The sequence below is a fragment of the Thunnus maccoyii genome, chromosome 3 (assembly GCF_910596095.1).
Source record: "Thunnus maccoyii chromosome 3, fThuMac1.1, whole genome shotgun sequence".
NCBI classification, from domain to species: domain Eukaryota; kingdom Metazoa; phylum Chordata; class Actinopteri; order Scombriformes; family Scombridae; genus Thunnus; species Thunnus maccoyii.
In genome coordinates this window covers 17,150,103-17,164,945 of record NC_056535.1, presented here as the reverse complement: position 1 = coordinate 17,164,945, position 14,843 = coordinate 17,150,103, and the positions used below count along the sequence as shown (strand labels likewise).

Here is a 14,843-nt window from a genome sequence, read left to right as displayed (position 1 = left end):
ATGAAATGGAAATACTCAATTAAAGTACAAACACCTCAAAATTGCACTTTAGCCCAGTGCTTGAGTAAACGTGATTAGTTACTTTCCACCACTGTCTACCATACATGGTTTCTGTATACTAAAGGGGTGAGCATTATCTCACAAACCTCCACGTTAAAAGCAAAAGAGAAGTGAGAATCATTATGTAAAATGCTTTTATAACAATGTCTAAATTAGTGCTTCTCAACCTTTTTTGGGCCAGCGCCCCCCTATCCATTATCCTTACTACCCCCATCAATTAAAATGCAGGTTATTTGTCTTCGCAGAATATTAATGTTGATTATTACTCTGTGTTATATCATTAAAAAGCATGTCACAATGCAAAATAATAGATTTAACTGGACAGAATATCATTATCATTGGTTTCCTTGGGAGCAAAAAAGCCATGTGAATAGAAATTATATTTATTATATTTAAGTGTTTAAACAAATGCAACAGTTAGACATTTGACATTCAAACTTTAATAAAGTCTCGTTATTGATCATAAACAGCAGCCAATCAGAAAACAGTAATTTGGTGCCAAACAAGGAGCATTCTTATTAATTATAACCCTCTGAAATGTGGTGGAGTGGAAGTATAAAGTGGCATCAAATGTAAATACTCAAGTAAAGTACAAGTACCTCAAAACTGCATTTAAGTACAGTACATGAGTAAATGTACTTTCTTACTTTGTCTTCATGGATATAAGCTTTTATTATGAAGGTAAACAAGCGGAAGTGTCAGTTAGCTTGTTGCTAACTTCACACTTCTGTCCCTCTGTCCAAAATCGATAAGTGATTGGCTTTCTTGATGGTTAAGATTTTGTGGGTCTATTGACGTGTTCGCGAAAGGTAAGCACGCAACTATGTGAAGTAGTTAAACTGAAATATTGTCTGAACATCAAGTGTCGTCGAAGCTGTTAGCGGCAGCTTTGTAACATTATTACAGTGATGCCTTTGTCTCGGCTCTGACGCTGGATGATGGAGAAGGCTAGCCGTTATTTGTAGCTAACGTTAGCTGTCCTGTGGTCTGTGTCTGCACTGTGCACACTGAGTGACACTCAGGTACGTGGACAGACAGCTGCTGCTCTGTGCGCCGGTTCACTGCCAGTGTGTGCACACTGGTCTGCAGTGCGCAGCTACGTGACATTAGGGAACATTTTCTGGTGAGTCAAACCTGCAGACCTGCCAGCAGTGGTCCTGCTGTAACAGGAAAGGTCATTTCAGGTGATTCAAGGCAGCTGGCAGGGTTGTCACCTTTTAAAAACTGAAATTAAGGAACATAAAACTTATTATGAGGCTGCACGGGATTGTTTAAAAACATTTGAAATGCTAAATTATGTTGCCACATAGGAGCAGAGTTCTCAAGTAAACCATTTAATTAGGAGTCCATTTAATTAGGGGTCCATGTACACGTGTGACAAAATCCCCATCATGGATCACATGTAGGAAGTAACAAAACAAACAATAACAGCAAAATATGCCCAGATTAATCGTTTTTAAGTCTTCTACCATGTTGCCAAAAGAGCTGTTTGGAATAAATATTTTCCCCTTTCTCCTTTCATCCATTTTCTTCACTGCTTATCCTCTAGAGAGTCTCATGTTGTCTTTTTTCCTCTGTTTTTACATAAAGAATAAGTGTGTTAATGAATTGCGTTGGCTTGTATTCTGACTGTAATACATTATTTAATATCTGTAAAACGAGAGACATAAACACTCATTTATGAAGGACTGCTTAGTCCATCAGTATTGTAATGGTAACCAGTGGAATCCTTACGATTTATCACTTAACATTAGGACCCGACCGATACTGGCTTTTTGTGGTCAATGCCAATACTGATATTAGGGAGTAAAAAAATTCTGATATTGATATATCAGCTGATAATCTTGTATATACAGGATATATATATATATATATATAAACACACATTTTAGTAATTATAAATAACTATTAAGAAACAAAACACAGAACAAAAAAACAATATATCTGTGATAGGCCAATATTGGCCGATAATATTGGCTGACCAATACATCAATTGGGCTTTACTATACATTATATTGCGCGTAAGTTTATTGCTACTTAAGTGTAAGTAGCAATAATTATACTTTTTTTTTATAACAAATGAAATAAGCAGGTTATACTTCCAGGGTAAGTGCTGCAGCTTCAACATTGCGTTGACCACACAGACACCAAATTGTTTTCAAATCATATTCCAAAAAGCATAATAGTGACATTATATTTCCATAATGTAATAGGTGTGTACATGGCATGGACTGAAACTAAAACTATTGGTATTATTTTTTCAATAGTGATTTCTAGGAGCATGTGTAGTTAGTGTCACATTTTCCTGACAGAACAAATACTTGTAGCAAACATGGCAACAACCAAAGTGGACACGGAGACAAAACAAGTGCACCAAATAAGAGATAAAAGTGTTGCCAGCTCTAAATATTCTTAAAAAAATAGCTAGTAGTCACATTTTACAATGAAAATGGTATTAGTATGTGGTTAGGAATAATGTCTTGTGAGGAATTAATAAAGATGCTCAGCCAGTGTCCCTTATTGAGGATATTCTTTCTGTTTCTATAGTTTATACAGTGTTTAGATTCTGTTGTGAAACTCTAATGTTCATGTCTCTAATGTAAGATATTTTCCATGCAGTAATACCTCTTACTCTACTGGCTCTCTTGCTTCAGGGGATCGTCATGGCCTTGAAAAGGAGAAGGGCGACCTCCCCCTCTAGCAGTGTGAGTGGAGGAGATTTTGACGATAGCCAGGCTTCATCGTTAGTGTCTTCAATTGGGAGAAAGAGGAGAAGGACCTCAAACATTCCAACTGTGGATCCTGTAATTTTACAGATTTCAGTCACTGTTTTTCTTTTAACATACTGTCAGAATTATGCTATCACGCTGATTGATTTAGTAGCTGACACCGGGAAGGACGTGCATCCTTTTTAGTGTTTAATGTTTGCTTTTGCAGATTGCTGTATGTCATGAACTGTACAACACAGTCAGAGATTACAAGGATGACCAGGGCAGGATGTTGTGTGAGCTGTTCATCAGAGCTCCTAAACGAAGGTGAGGAGAGGGATGAGTTATCGTTAGATATGTGCAGATTACTATATCCTGAAATTACTATTAATACCAATCAAGCAATCTAACACAAACATTAGACTGAATATTTACAAATCTCCATTTCTTAAAGGAATCAACCAGACTATTACCTTGTGGTGTCTCAGCCTATTGACATGATGAAGATCCAGCAGAAATTAAAGATGGAGGAGTATGATGATGTTGAACAACTCACCAGTGACTTTCAGCTCTTATTCAACAATGCAAAAACGTATTATAAGGTAACAAACATATGATTAAAAACAATAAAAGTTGTGTGTATGATGTATGAAGGAAATAAAATTATGGCTCAGGCTACAACCATAAAATGAATGTTTTTCTCGTGTGTAGTCTGACAGTCCTGAGTACAGGGCAGCCTGTAAACTGTGGGACCTTTACCTGCGAACCAAGAATGAGTTTGTTCAGCGAGGGGAATATGATGATGATGAGGAAGATGGGTATGATGCACAAGACAACCCCGGAGGGTCCACTGAAGATGAGGTGACATTTGCATATGTTACTGATAGCATGGATTTATAGTTTAGTACGTAGGGCAAACATCAACCTCCACTGTGGTATATGACATACAAGATATAAATAAACGCAATCAAGAATAATGAATGATAGAAACTTTGAGAGCTGCAATGTCTAATCGATTGGTTGAAAATGAATAGCCAGCTATTTTTAGAATTGATTAATCATTCTGAGTCCTCTTTTCTTAAAGAAAAATGTCCAAATTCTCTTGTTCCAGCTTCTTAAATGTCAGTATTTTCTGGTTTCTTTAGTCTTAAATTATAGAAAGTGAATATCTTTGAGTTGTGGACTGTTGGTCAGGACAAAACAAGACATTTTAGGTTGCATCTTGGGCTTTGGGAAACATTGATTGACATTTTTCACAATTTTCTGACATTTTATAAATCAAACAACTAATCAGTTCATTGAGAAGATAATCGACAGATTAATTGATGAAGAAAATAATTCATAGTTGCAGCCCTAGAAACTTTATACCAACATGGATTTCCTTTGGGATTGGTTTATATAATTTGAAGAATTTCTAGCATTTTGTTGCATTCATTATCATTGTAATGACTAAATGAGTTTAGTACATAAAGCACGATCATAGCTGAATGCATTACACTTTATACCATTGTGATAGTCTCATATTGTCAGTTGTGTCAAGTGAAAACACACTGCAAGCAAATCTCACCACTGACAGATTTAGATTTCCAGTTGTTTTAAGGAAAAACAATATTTTAACTTTAAGTAGTTATAATTTTAGATTTGTCACAGTAGAGTAGTTGTTTTCCACTATAGTTTGAATATGTATGTATATACATATCTATATCATTGATGGTGATACTGTTTTTCTACTTGTATATGACAGAGTGCACCTACCTGCTTGAGAGAGGTCCTTGAGCAGCTCCTAGATGCTGTGGTGTCTTACACCGAGCCTACTGGCCGTCTGGTCAGTGAGCTGTTCCAGAAGCTGCCCTCCAAAGTGGTAGGAGCACCTCAGTATGACTTAAGAAATGATCAGAAAAATGAGTTACTTGGCTTTGATGTGAAGTTTCCCTTTTTTTTAAAAAAAAAAAAAAAAAAAAGCAATATCCAGATTATTATGCCATCATTAAGGAGCCAATAGATCTGAAAATCATTGCTCAAAAGATTCAGGTATGACACTTTCACTTCCTCTTTTAAATATACATTTAGTTATTTACAACACTTTGTTGATAAAATGTCCAATGAATGTATTTGCTTTTAGATGGGCCACTACAGGAGTGTTAGCACTATGGCAAAAGACATAGATTTGCTGGTAAAAAATGCCAAAACTTATAATGAGCCTGGATCGCAGGTGTTTAAGGTGAGTGTGTAATTGAGAATTTGATACATAGCGCATAGCATAAGCAGTATTTGACGTACAAACCTATGACCTACATATGTGTTCCAGGATGCAAACACCATTAAAAAGATTTTTGCACAAAAGAAGTCTGAGATGGAACATGGAGAACCAATCAAGTCCAGCATTCGCATCAGGTACAAAGGAGACAACACTAGGAATATGAAGAAATGAAATCGTGTTAACTTTAGATTTGAACTCTGTCATACTTCCTCTTTTTCTGTTTGACTCTGACAGAAATAGAAGGTCTGCCCAGGGAGACCGCCTCTCAGCTATCACCATGGCTCTTCAGTATGAAAGTGATGAGGAAGGCATACTCTCGGGTACATCTTTATGTCATTATCTAACAGACATGTGCATCCACTGGGTAATGTTGCAATGTGACAGATATGTCATCATTGGTTTGTCTCTTCCTTCATCGCTTAGGGTCCGTGCACTATGATGAGGGGGAATCTGAGGCAGAGAGTATGACCTCCAACATGGACATGAGTAACCCCATCTTTCAGCTGTATGAAGCCGTACGAGGTGCCAGGAACAGCCAGGGCCAGCTTATCTCCGAACCGTTCCTGCAGCTGCCCTCCAGGAAGGACTATCCCGACTACTACCACCAGATCAGTCAACCCATCTGCCTCCATCAGATCAAGTATGGCAAAAACAGAGCTAGCATCACTTCATGTGTTTGTATGTGTCCATAACAACCAAACAAGTTTAGTACTCAACATTGTTTATGTGGTTTCAGTAACTACAACATCTCTAGAAAGGAATCTGTCTTAATTTTTTCCACCTTTTGGGATGTCAAACACAGATTCAATATGTTTTGATTTTTTTTTACATCAAAATATTAAAATTGAAAGCCCAAAAGAAAAGCAAAAAAGAGTAAGGAGTAAGTAAAGCAAAAGAAAAGAAAAAAGACTCTGGGGTTTAATATCTATTTAAGTTAGATATTTCAGATATCTAATATTAAGTTAGATATTCTGCTTCTACCTATTTTTTTCTAATTTTTGCATGTTTTCATCATTGATTTGTTTTATTTTGATTCACCAACATTCTCTCTTTTTTTATTTTCTACCCCTATGGCATCACACACACTCACTGTACAGTACAGTATTTCTGTGCCCTCCTTCCCAAATGTGAGAGCCCATAATTCCCCACAGGAACAAGATGAAGAACAATGAATATGAAAGTGTTGAGCATATTGATTCTGATCTGACCTTGATGTTTGAGAACGCCAAACGCTACAATGTTCCTCACTCCTCCATCTACAAGCGCGCACTCAAACTTCAACACATTCAGCAGGTCAGTCCAAACTCCCGGTTGTCATTGTTGTGCATCTGTGTTAGATTTGCTGAGAACGTTTTACTTTTTTTTTTGCATTCTTGAATACCAAAGACATGCTGATTTTAAGAAGAATTCTAACCATTTGAGTTATACATCACCCATTATCTGTCTAGATGAAGAGAAAGGAGCTTTTACAGAGAGATGATGATGATGGAGACAGCATGTTATCCTCTGCCACGTCTGACACCAGTAGCACAAAGAGAAAAAGGTGCATATTGTCATACTTTACTTCCTTAAGTCTCTTTCGTGGCTTGTTTTTTGTGTTTTTTGTGACACTTCTTTGTCAATATGTACTTCATTCCCAGTCACAAGAAGAATACAAAGAAAAACCGAATGAAAGCTCTCTTAGCTGCTGTGGCTGAGGCACGGGAAGCTGGCACTGGTCGGAGACTGTGTGATCTCTTCATGGTCAAGCCCTCCAAGAAGGACTACCCGGACTACTACAAGGTGATCCTGGAACCAATGGACCTAAGGATGATTGAGCACAACATCCGCTCAGACAAGTACATGACTGAAGATGCAATGGTGGAAGATATGAAGCTGATGTTCCGTAATGCTCGACACTACAATGAAGAAGGCTCCCAGGTAAGCATTTTATTTATGCTTTTTTATTCAGTTTCTAATTTCTCAATCTAATTTCTAAGTTTCTAATTTCTCAATCCCAAATGTTTTAGAGACATTCCCATGTCTGAAAAAATATTATATTGAAGGTTATAATCAATTGTAAGTAAAATGTTGCCTGAGAGAAAGTTTTAATAGGAAGCAGGAGCTCTTCATGATAAACCTCTTTGTTTTTATCAAGGTCTACAATGATGCTGACATCCTAGAGAAGATAATGAAAGACAGACGCAGGGATCTTGGGCCAGCGACAGATGAGGATGACATGATGTCCCCAAAGTTGAAAATAAGTACGTGACTACATTTGACAGAATCCAATTGAAGCAAATGTGTGAGTTAGTTAACTATCAAAGAGCGGAAAGATTGGTCACTATCAACGTGCATACACTTTTATTATTTTATTTCATTGCAGGAAAGAACAGCATTACTCTGAAGAAGTCCAAGTATCTCACACCCTTACAGCAGAAGTTGAATGAGCTCTATGAGTCGGTCAAGAACTACACAGATAAGCGGGGCCGTCGCCTCAGCACAATCTTCCTGCGGCTGCCGTCCCGTGCCGAGCTGCCTGATTACTACATCGCCATCAAGAAACCGGTGGACATGGAGAAGATCAAGAGCCACATGTTGGCCAATAAATACCAGGATGTGGATGCACTGGTGGAGGACTTGGTGCTCATGTTCAACAATGCCTGTACTTACAACGAGCCCGAGTCTCTGATTTATCGTGACGCTCTAGTGCTGCACAGGGTGCTGTTAGAGACAAGGCGTGACCTGGAGGGAGGAGATGACGGCCATGTGCCGGATGTGCCACGCCTCATCCAAGAACTTATCCGCAGCCTATTTGTTTCTGTGCTTGGTCACCAAGATGACGAGGGCCGTTGCTACAGCGATTCACTAGCTGAGATCCCTGCCTGCGATCCTGCAAATACTGAAAAGCCGGCACTCAATTTTGAGATTATCAGAACTAATGTAGATCAAGGCCGTTATAAAAGGCTGGATGTGTTTCAGGACCACATGTTTGAGGTGCTGGAAAAGGCCAGACGTTTGAATAGGTGAGGTACTGTTGAAATTATTTTGTTGTGCATTGATGTTGTAGGATTATTGCATCAAAATGAAGCCAAAGGTAATGTGACACCATATGTTCATTACAGGACCGACTCTGAGATCTTTGAAGATGCTGTGGAACTGCAGCAGTTCTTCATCAGGATCAGAGATGAGCTGTGCAAGAATGGAGAGATCTTGATGTCTCCTGCTCTCAGCTATACCTCCAAACATCTGCATAGTGATGTGGAAAAGGAGAAGAAAGAGAAGCTTCCCAAGGAGTTTGAGGAGGACAAAATCAAGAGGGAAGAGGAGAAAAGGGGTAAAGATCACAGTATATAAAAGTGCTGACCTACCGTGCGTTGTCTCAGCATGTAGCTTTGTTTTTACTGAGTGTGTTGTGAATTCCCAGAAGCTGAGAAGAGGGAGGACTCTGTTGGAGGATCATGGCAGTCCACCCTGCAGCGCACATACAGTCAGGACTGCAGCTTCAAGGACAGTATGTACCATGTGGGAGACTACGTGTATGTGGAGCCTGCAGAGCCTAACCTCCAGCCCCATATTATCTACATCGAACGCCTTTGGCAAGATGACACTGGTCAGTCCCTTAGCACTAATCAGAAAATAATTAGTATTTGTAAGAAAAGCAGTATTCATATTTATTATCATACAGTATCTTCAGTCAGTGTTCCATTTCAGTAAGGCATCATTTTTATTGAGACCAGATCTAAGTCAGTCTCTTTTTTTATCCACTTTTAATGAACGCAGGTGAGAAGTGGCTGTACGGCTGCTGGTTCTACAGGCCAAATGAAACTTTTCATCTCGCCACACGGAAGTTCTTGGAGAAGGAAGTTTTTAAGAGCGACTATTACAACAAAGCTCCTGTCAGCAAGATTCTGGGCAAATGCGTGGTCATGTTTGTGAAGGTAAATGCTGTCTTTTTACTACATATTTGTCAGGTATAGGTTTTGTTTTTGAGCATTGGATGTTTGAATGTGTATTGAGTTTTGACCAAATATTTATTGTGTGTGGAATTTAAGGAGTACTTCAAACTCCACCCAGAAGGCTTCAGAGCAGACGATGTCTATGTCTGTGAGTCGCGCTACTCTGCCAAGTCCAAGTCCTTCAAGAAGATCAAGATGTGGACCATGCCCTTGAGCTCAGTTCGGTTTGTTCCTAGAGAGGTCCCCCTGCCTGTAGTCCGTGTGGCATCCATGTTTGCCCCCAAACAAGAGGAGAAACCACCAGAGATCACTGATGAAAGCAAACTGACAGATGGTATTGTAGACAAGGTAAATTCAAGTTGGTTGTTTCTATAGAGATTAACAGAACACAGATAAAAAACACAGCCTGCTGAAAAATAAATTTGTGTGTGCAGGAGCGGGAGGATGTTCCGATGGATATGACCAATGGGGAGCCAGGGTGTCAGTACTATGAGCAGCTCTGTTACAACAACCTGTGGCTGAAAGTGGGAGACTGTGTCTACATTGGTTCTCATGGACTAGTGCGCCACCGAGTGGGCAGGTGGAGTAAATGCATTCATACGCTTAACAGTATATACTTATGGTGTGATAGTCTTATCAGTGTACAGGATGTGTTAGATACAATTTAATATAAATAGCCTAAATGCTTCAGTTCCAAATGTCCATGGGACACATGTCAACTGCATCCCATCATTTATGAGCATGTGGACTCCATATGAATGGATGTGGGTGTAGTTACAGTATCCATAAATATACAATTGTCTGATTTTCAATGTGCAGCTTAAACTTTTTAAAAAACTGAACAGGATTGAGAAAATGTGGATGCGAGATGGAGCAGGCTACTTCTACGGTCCCATCTTCATCCACCCAGAGGAAACAGAGCATGAACCCACTAAGATGTTCTATAAAAAGGAAGTGTTTCTTAGCAACCTTGAGGAGACTTGTCCCATGACCTGCATCATAGGTATCCTCCATTACCGTACATTGGGTTGAACTCAATAAAACAAAACACAAAATACAACATAGCATTATGTTTCATGTTTATAGTTCACTGAATCACTTTGTTTCACAGGAAAGTGTGTAGTGTCGTCCTTCAAGGACTACCTGTCATGCCGGCCAACTGAAGTGCCTGAAGAGAACGTTCTGCTATGTGAGAGTCGCTACATTGAGAGCGAGAAGCAGATGAAGAAGTTCAAGGGTCTTAAACGCTTTTCACCATCTGGGAAGGTGGTGGAGGATGAAATCTACTATTTTAGGTGAATAACCTGTACATTACATGTGTATGTAATGCATCTCTGGCACTGTTAGAAGGTGGAAAAGTATGACACGTATCTCTGTTAAAGCACTGCAGAGTAAACATGCCCTGATGTTAGATACAATAACATGTTATACTCCTGTTCTGTGGCAGTCTTGGAGCCAGTATTTCCTACATGTAGAAACTGTGTGGAAAAGGCGGATTAGTTACCCAGTGTATTTTCTAATTGTCTTATGCAGGAAGCTCATAGTACCACAGAAGGAACCTTCTCCTCTGCTGGACAGGAAAATTGAGGAACTGGAGGCTAAGTTTGCTGATATGACAGATGAGGAGCTAGAGGATCTTGGGGATGATGATGGCGAGCTAGGGGATCAGTCTCTTCCTCAGATACAATCTTCCATGTCTAGTGACATGGATATCATGCCTTATACCCCTCCACAGGTCAGGGTGGGCATATTTAATTACACATGTAAAATGTTACAAATTAACAGTAGCTGGTAGGATTTTTGTAATTAGCTCTCCTGTCTACGGTTTCAGTCCACGCCAAAATCCATAAAGGGTCTTTCAAAGAAGGAGGGCTCAAAGCGGAAGATCAACATGAGTGGCTACATCCTGTTCAGTAGTGAGATGCGGGCGGTCATCAAAGCCCAACACCCAGACTTCTCCTTCGGGGAGCTGAGCCGCCTCGTTGGCACAGAGTGGAGGAACCTGGAGAGTTCCAGGAAAGCAGAGTATGAAGGTGAGAGGAACCTTTATTAATTCTAGTATTTATCCAGATGTTTGTGCTTAAAGAATTGTGAATCATATAAGATCAATGTCCTGTACTTTATTGTGTTGCAGAGCGAGCAGCTAAAGTGGCCGAGCAGCAGGAGCGTGAGAGGGCCCAGCATCAGACGTCCCCTAGAACAGGTACCCCAGTAGGGGCACTGATGGGGGTGGTGCCTCCCCCAACCCCCATGGGGATGCTAAATCCCAGCATGACGCCTGTGTCAGGTAACCCCTCATAGATCCAGATGGATCTCCAGTGTATTCTAGAAGGCTGGAATAAGAAGCTGAACTGCTAGATTTCTTTACATTTTTAAGTTTCCTCATCACACCCATGTCAGCATGTTTGTGATGTTGCAGTGCTGTGATTTAATTTTATGTTGCTTCTAACCTTATTTCACCTAATTCATAAGCCCAAACCTTATATGGTGTACAACACCCTTCATGCTTTAACCTTCACATCATAGTAGACTCCACATGATGGACACTCTAATTATAGCCCATGGAGCTGAGAGTTTGCATCTGAATGCAGAACGTGAAGTTTAAATGTTGCTGTACACCATTTGAGATTTGGGATTTGAACATAAATTAGTGCTTGAGAGTAGTGCATGTGCATCAAATTGTTCTCAGTGTGCATTTTTTAAAAATTTTTAATTCCATTCATGTCCATCATAATAATCTGGTGATTACATTAACGCATATCAATTAACATATAAATGCATGCTTGGTAGTTAAGTAGCTGATGCATGTTTGACTGATGCATGTTGCTGTTTTGTGTTACTACTGTTCCTTCCTAAGAAGGTATGATGGGTGCATATAGGTCAGCTATGATGCCCCTGCAGGGCCATGTTGAAGGCATGGTTAGTTTGACTGGCATACCACCACATCACATGGGGGTGCCTGTCTTTCCCCAACATCTCCTGTCCGTTATGCCTGGGTTCCCTGGAATGCCGTACTTTGGTAAGAGTGCTGTCATAGCCACCCCACCTGCTACGCAGTTGCTTCCTGTCTACCAAAAGGAGGGGCTACCTGTACAAATAGGCTGAGGTCTTAAAGTTGCTGACTAGTCAGTTGAGAGCACATAGCCTCAGCTGGGACTAGGTCATTTGTTCAGCTCATTACCAGTAGGCTTGTTGGTAATGTGGTTGACACACACACACACACACACACAAATGTTAATCTCTTTACCACAACCTGGATTATACTATAAATTAAGAAATAAGCATCTATCCTTTAACGATTGGCATTTATGAGAGTTCTAACATGGAGAAAACGACACTGGTTGATTTCTAGTATTGTGTTTTAATGTAATATTTGTAATATAAACCAATATCAAGTGGCCCACTGCACTTTTTGACATCAGAATCTGAGTAACAATCAGAATCAGAAACAGGTTTATTGCCAAGTGGGTTTCCACATAAAAGGAATTTGGCTTTGGTCTGATGATGCATAACAATAAACACAGTACAAAGACAAAAACAGGCAAGTACTGCAAAATACAAGAAACATAAGTGACAAATTAATAATAGAAGATATGAAAAATTGTTATAAGAATAAGTATGTCTGTTTATAAGAATAATAGAGCTGTGCAGTTTTGTGCAGGAATGTGCAAATATTGTCAGGGACATTGTCTTGATGTTGAATATCCTCACAGGCATCAATGGTATGGGAGGTGGACCTGGAGGAGGAAACGTTCATGGATCACAGGTAAAGGTAATCTCTGCTCTGAAAGAAAGCAAATTAATTTGATTTCATTTCATTTTATTAGATTTTGCAGAAATGTGTCTTGCATCACAGGGTGTACACTGTTATGGCATTCATACAAAATAAAACATACATGTCTTTAGCTAAAACAAACACTAAAAATATAAATATCAGATATTATAATAAGCAGCTGCAGTGTATTCAGTTTCATCACCTGCTTTCACATTGAATGCTTACCTACACAGGTCAAGAAAAATGAAAAACCCAAGCTCTAATTTAATAGTTTGACAGACTGAGGAATAAAAGAGCTTTTAAATCTGTTCAGTCTAATCCGTGGACTCAAAACCTTCTGTTCAATGGCAAAAGTTAATGTTCTAATGACTGAAAACCACGTCAGTTCAGAGTTAAAAAACATGTTGCTGATCAAATCAAGGAAGTGTTAAGGTAAGTTCACCTTAAGCCATCCTAAACTATTTTCAGATATGAGAGTTAAATTCTTGTTTCCCTGTTTATCACTGTTTATATTTGTAGTTTTATTCCAATCTTAAATAGTTGGCTAAAATGGCAAATCTTATGCTTAAAGTCCTAACGAACGGACTATGTAGATTCAACCATTATGTGTTAGTTACGTAATGTTGACACAGTTAGACATGACACACAACTATGAATTGGAGGCTTTAAATATATCAAGAAAGGGATGAAAAATCAAATGCTGTCTGTTCCAATTTGAGAAATAATGGAGTTCTCATGTTATTATATTCTGTCTAGATGGGTTTGATGGGTGCTGGGCAGCAGGCTCCACCACCATACCCAGGACAAGGCCAGATGGGACAACCTGCGCTCCAACAGCCCTCCACCCCAATGTTTGTGTCCCCTCCAGCCAAGTCTCAGAGGCTGCTCCACTCTGAGGCATACCTCAAATACATTGAGGGCCTTACTGCAGAATCATCTACCATTAGCAAGTGGGACCAAGCCCTTTCAGGTTAATCTTGTATTTTTATTTGCCATTGATTAAATCCACATAAAATGGTGATGACTTGGGATAATATAGCTTAGAGATCATGCTTGTTCAACTTTTATCAGTGACCCCTGGTAGCACCTATATTAGAGCATTAATCCAAGAGCTTTTTTTTTCTTTTTTAGGGGGTAAGACACATGCACTGAAATATTCTATTTCTAATTAAACTAATTCAAAATAATATATCATTATCATATTCACTAATCCTGATATTTACAAATACATTTTAAATGGTGAAATTCCCTAAACAAGGTGTCAAATTTTTACTGCAATTTGTTTTTGCACTTTCAGTTCAAAAACAAGATGTGCGCCTGACTAAAGAGCAAGAGAGCAGGCTACCATCCCATTGGCTGAAGAGTAAGGGGGCCCACAAGACAATGGCTGATGCACTCTGGCGACTCCGTGACTTAATGCTACGAGACACCTTAAACATCCGTCAGACGCACAACCTGTAGCATGCTCATATTCTGAGCCTCTGTACCCAGACCTGTGAGACAGGAAAGGGGACAAGCTCACTAAAAAAGTTTTGTGTTGTCGCTATATTGAAAAAAATGTGTTTGTATTCATATGAGCTGCTTTCTGTGTTGAAGCTGTTTTTCGTTTTACATTTCAGATATCTTGTTCTAAGTGCATTATTGTTACGACATGTCATTCTGTGATGAATGCCTTCATGCTTTCATGATTAAAATGTGAAGAGTTGACTAAGTGGGAGCCGTTGTATGTAAATGTTTGAAATGCTTCACTTGAACTGTATTATAATAGCTGTCACTGTTTTAATTTTAGCATCTTCTAAAAGCCATGAGTAAAAGAAGAAAATACATTTGACATCCATATATAGCCTTTATATGGTGGAAATGATGAATCACAATTTACTGGAATATTTTAAGTCCCTCTCCACACAAAAATGTGTTTTTCTTGTTCCTACAGTTGGATGTTTGAGCTTCACTGTGCAGAATGATTTATGTGCAGATTTTTACACTAGAAGTCTGTTTTTACATTCATCTGTTGAACTGGTTTGGAGCCAATCATGGTCCAGTATGCAACTTGCATAAAGTGTGATGTGGAAACTTGAAGGCTCCAGTCCACATACACTGAG

The 14,843-nt window shown here is 39.2% G+C and overlaps 1 protein-coding gene across 7 annotated transcripts; it reads left to right on the top strand.

Moving 5' to 3' along the window:
- Window positions 1-749: 749 nt before the first annotated feature.
- pbrm1 (polybromo 1) lies at window positions 750-14,453 on the top strand. Of its 7 annotated transcripts, none has more exons than XM_042406109.1 (30): window positions 752-869; window positions 2,715-2,864; window positions 2,998-3,095; window positions 3,223-3,370; window positions 3,480-3,629; window positions 4,513-4,629; window positions 4,731-4,799; window positions 4,891-4,989; window positions 5,077-5,162; window positions 5,263-5,348; window positions 5,452-5,668; window positions 6,180-6,321; window positions 6,477-6,571; window positions 6,669-6,948; window positions 7,166-7,271; window positions 7,394-8,033; window positions 8,133-8,344; window positions 8,435-8,620; window positions 8,791-8,948; window positions 9,063-9,314; window positions 9,401-9,546; window positions 9,812-9,969; window positions 10,078-10,261; window positions 10,500-10,707; window positions 10,798-10,999; window positions 11,101-11,253; window positions 11,824-11,985; window positions 12,680-12,738; window positions 13,498-13,711; window positions 14,039-14,453. In XM_042406109.1, the coding sequence occupies exons 2-30, from the start codon at window positions 2,724-2,726 to the stop codon at window positions 14,200-14,202; spliced, it is 4,932 nt and encodes a 1,643-aa protein (XP_042262043.1). In that variant the 5' UTR covers window positions 752-869; window positions 2,715-2,723; the 3' UTR covers window positions 14,203-14,453. The 7 variants fall into 7 exon arrangements, with proteins under 7 accessions (XP_042262049.1, XP_042262043.1, XP_042262047.1 ...); XM_042406113.1 differs by having other exon boundaries at window positions 753-869; window positions 2,715-2,765; XM_042406112.1 differs by having other exon boundaries at window positions 753-869; window positions 10,500-10,701; window positions 11,827-11,985; window positions 12,680-12,732.
- The last annotated feature ends 390 nt before the right edge of the window (window positions 14,454-14,843 follow it).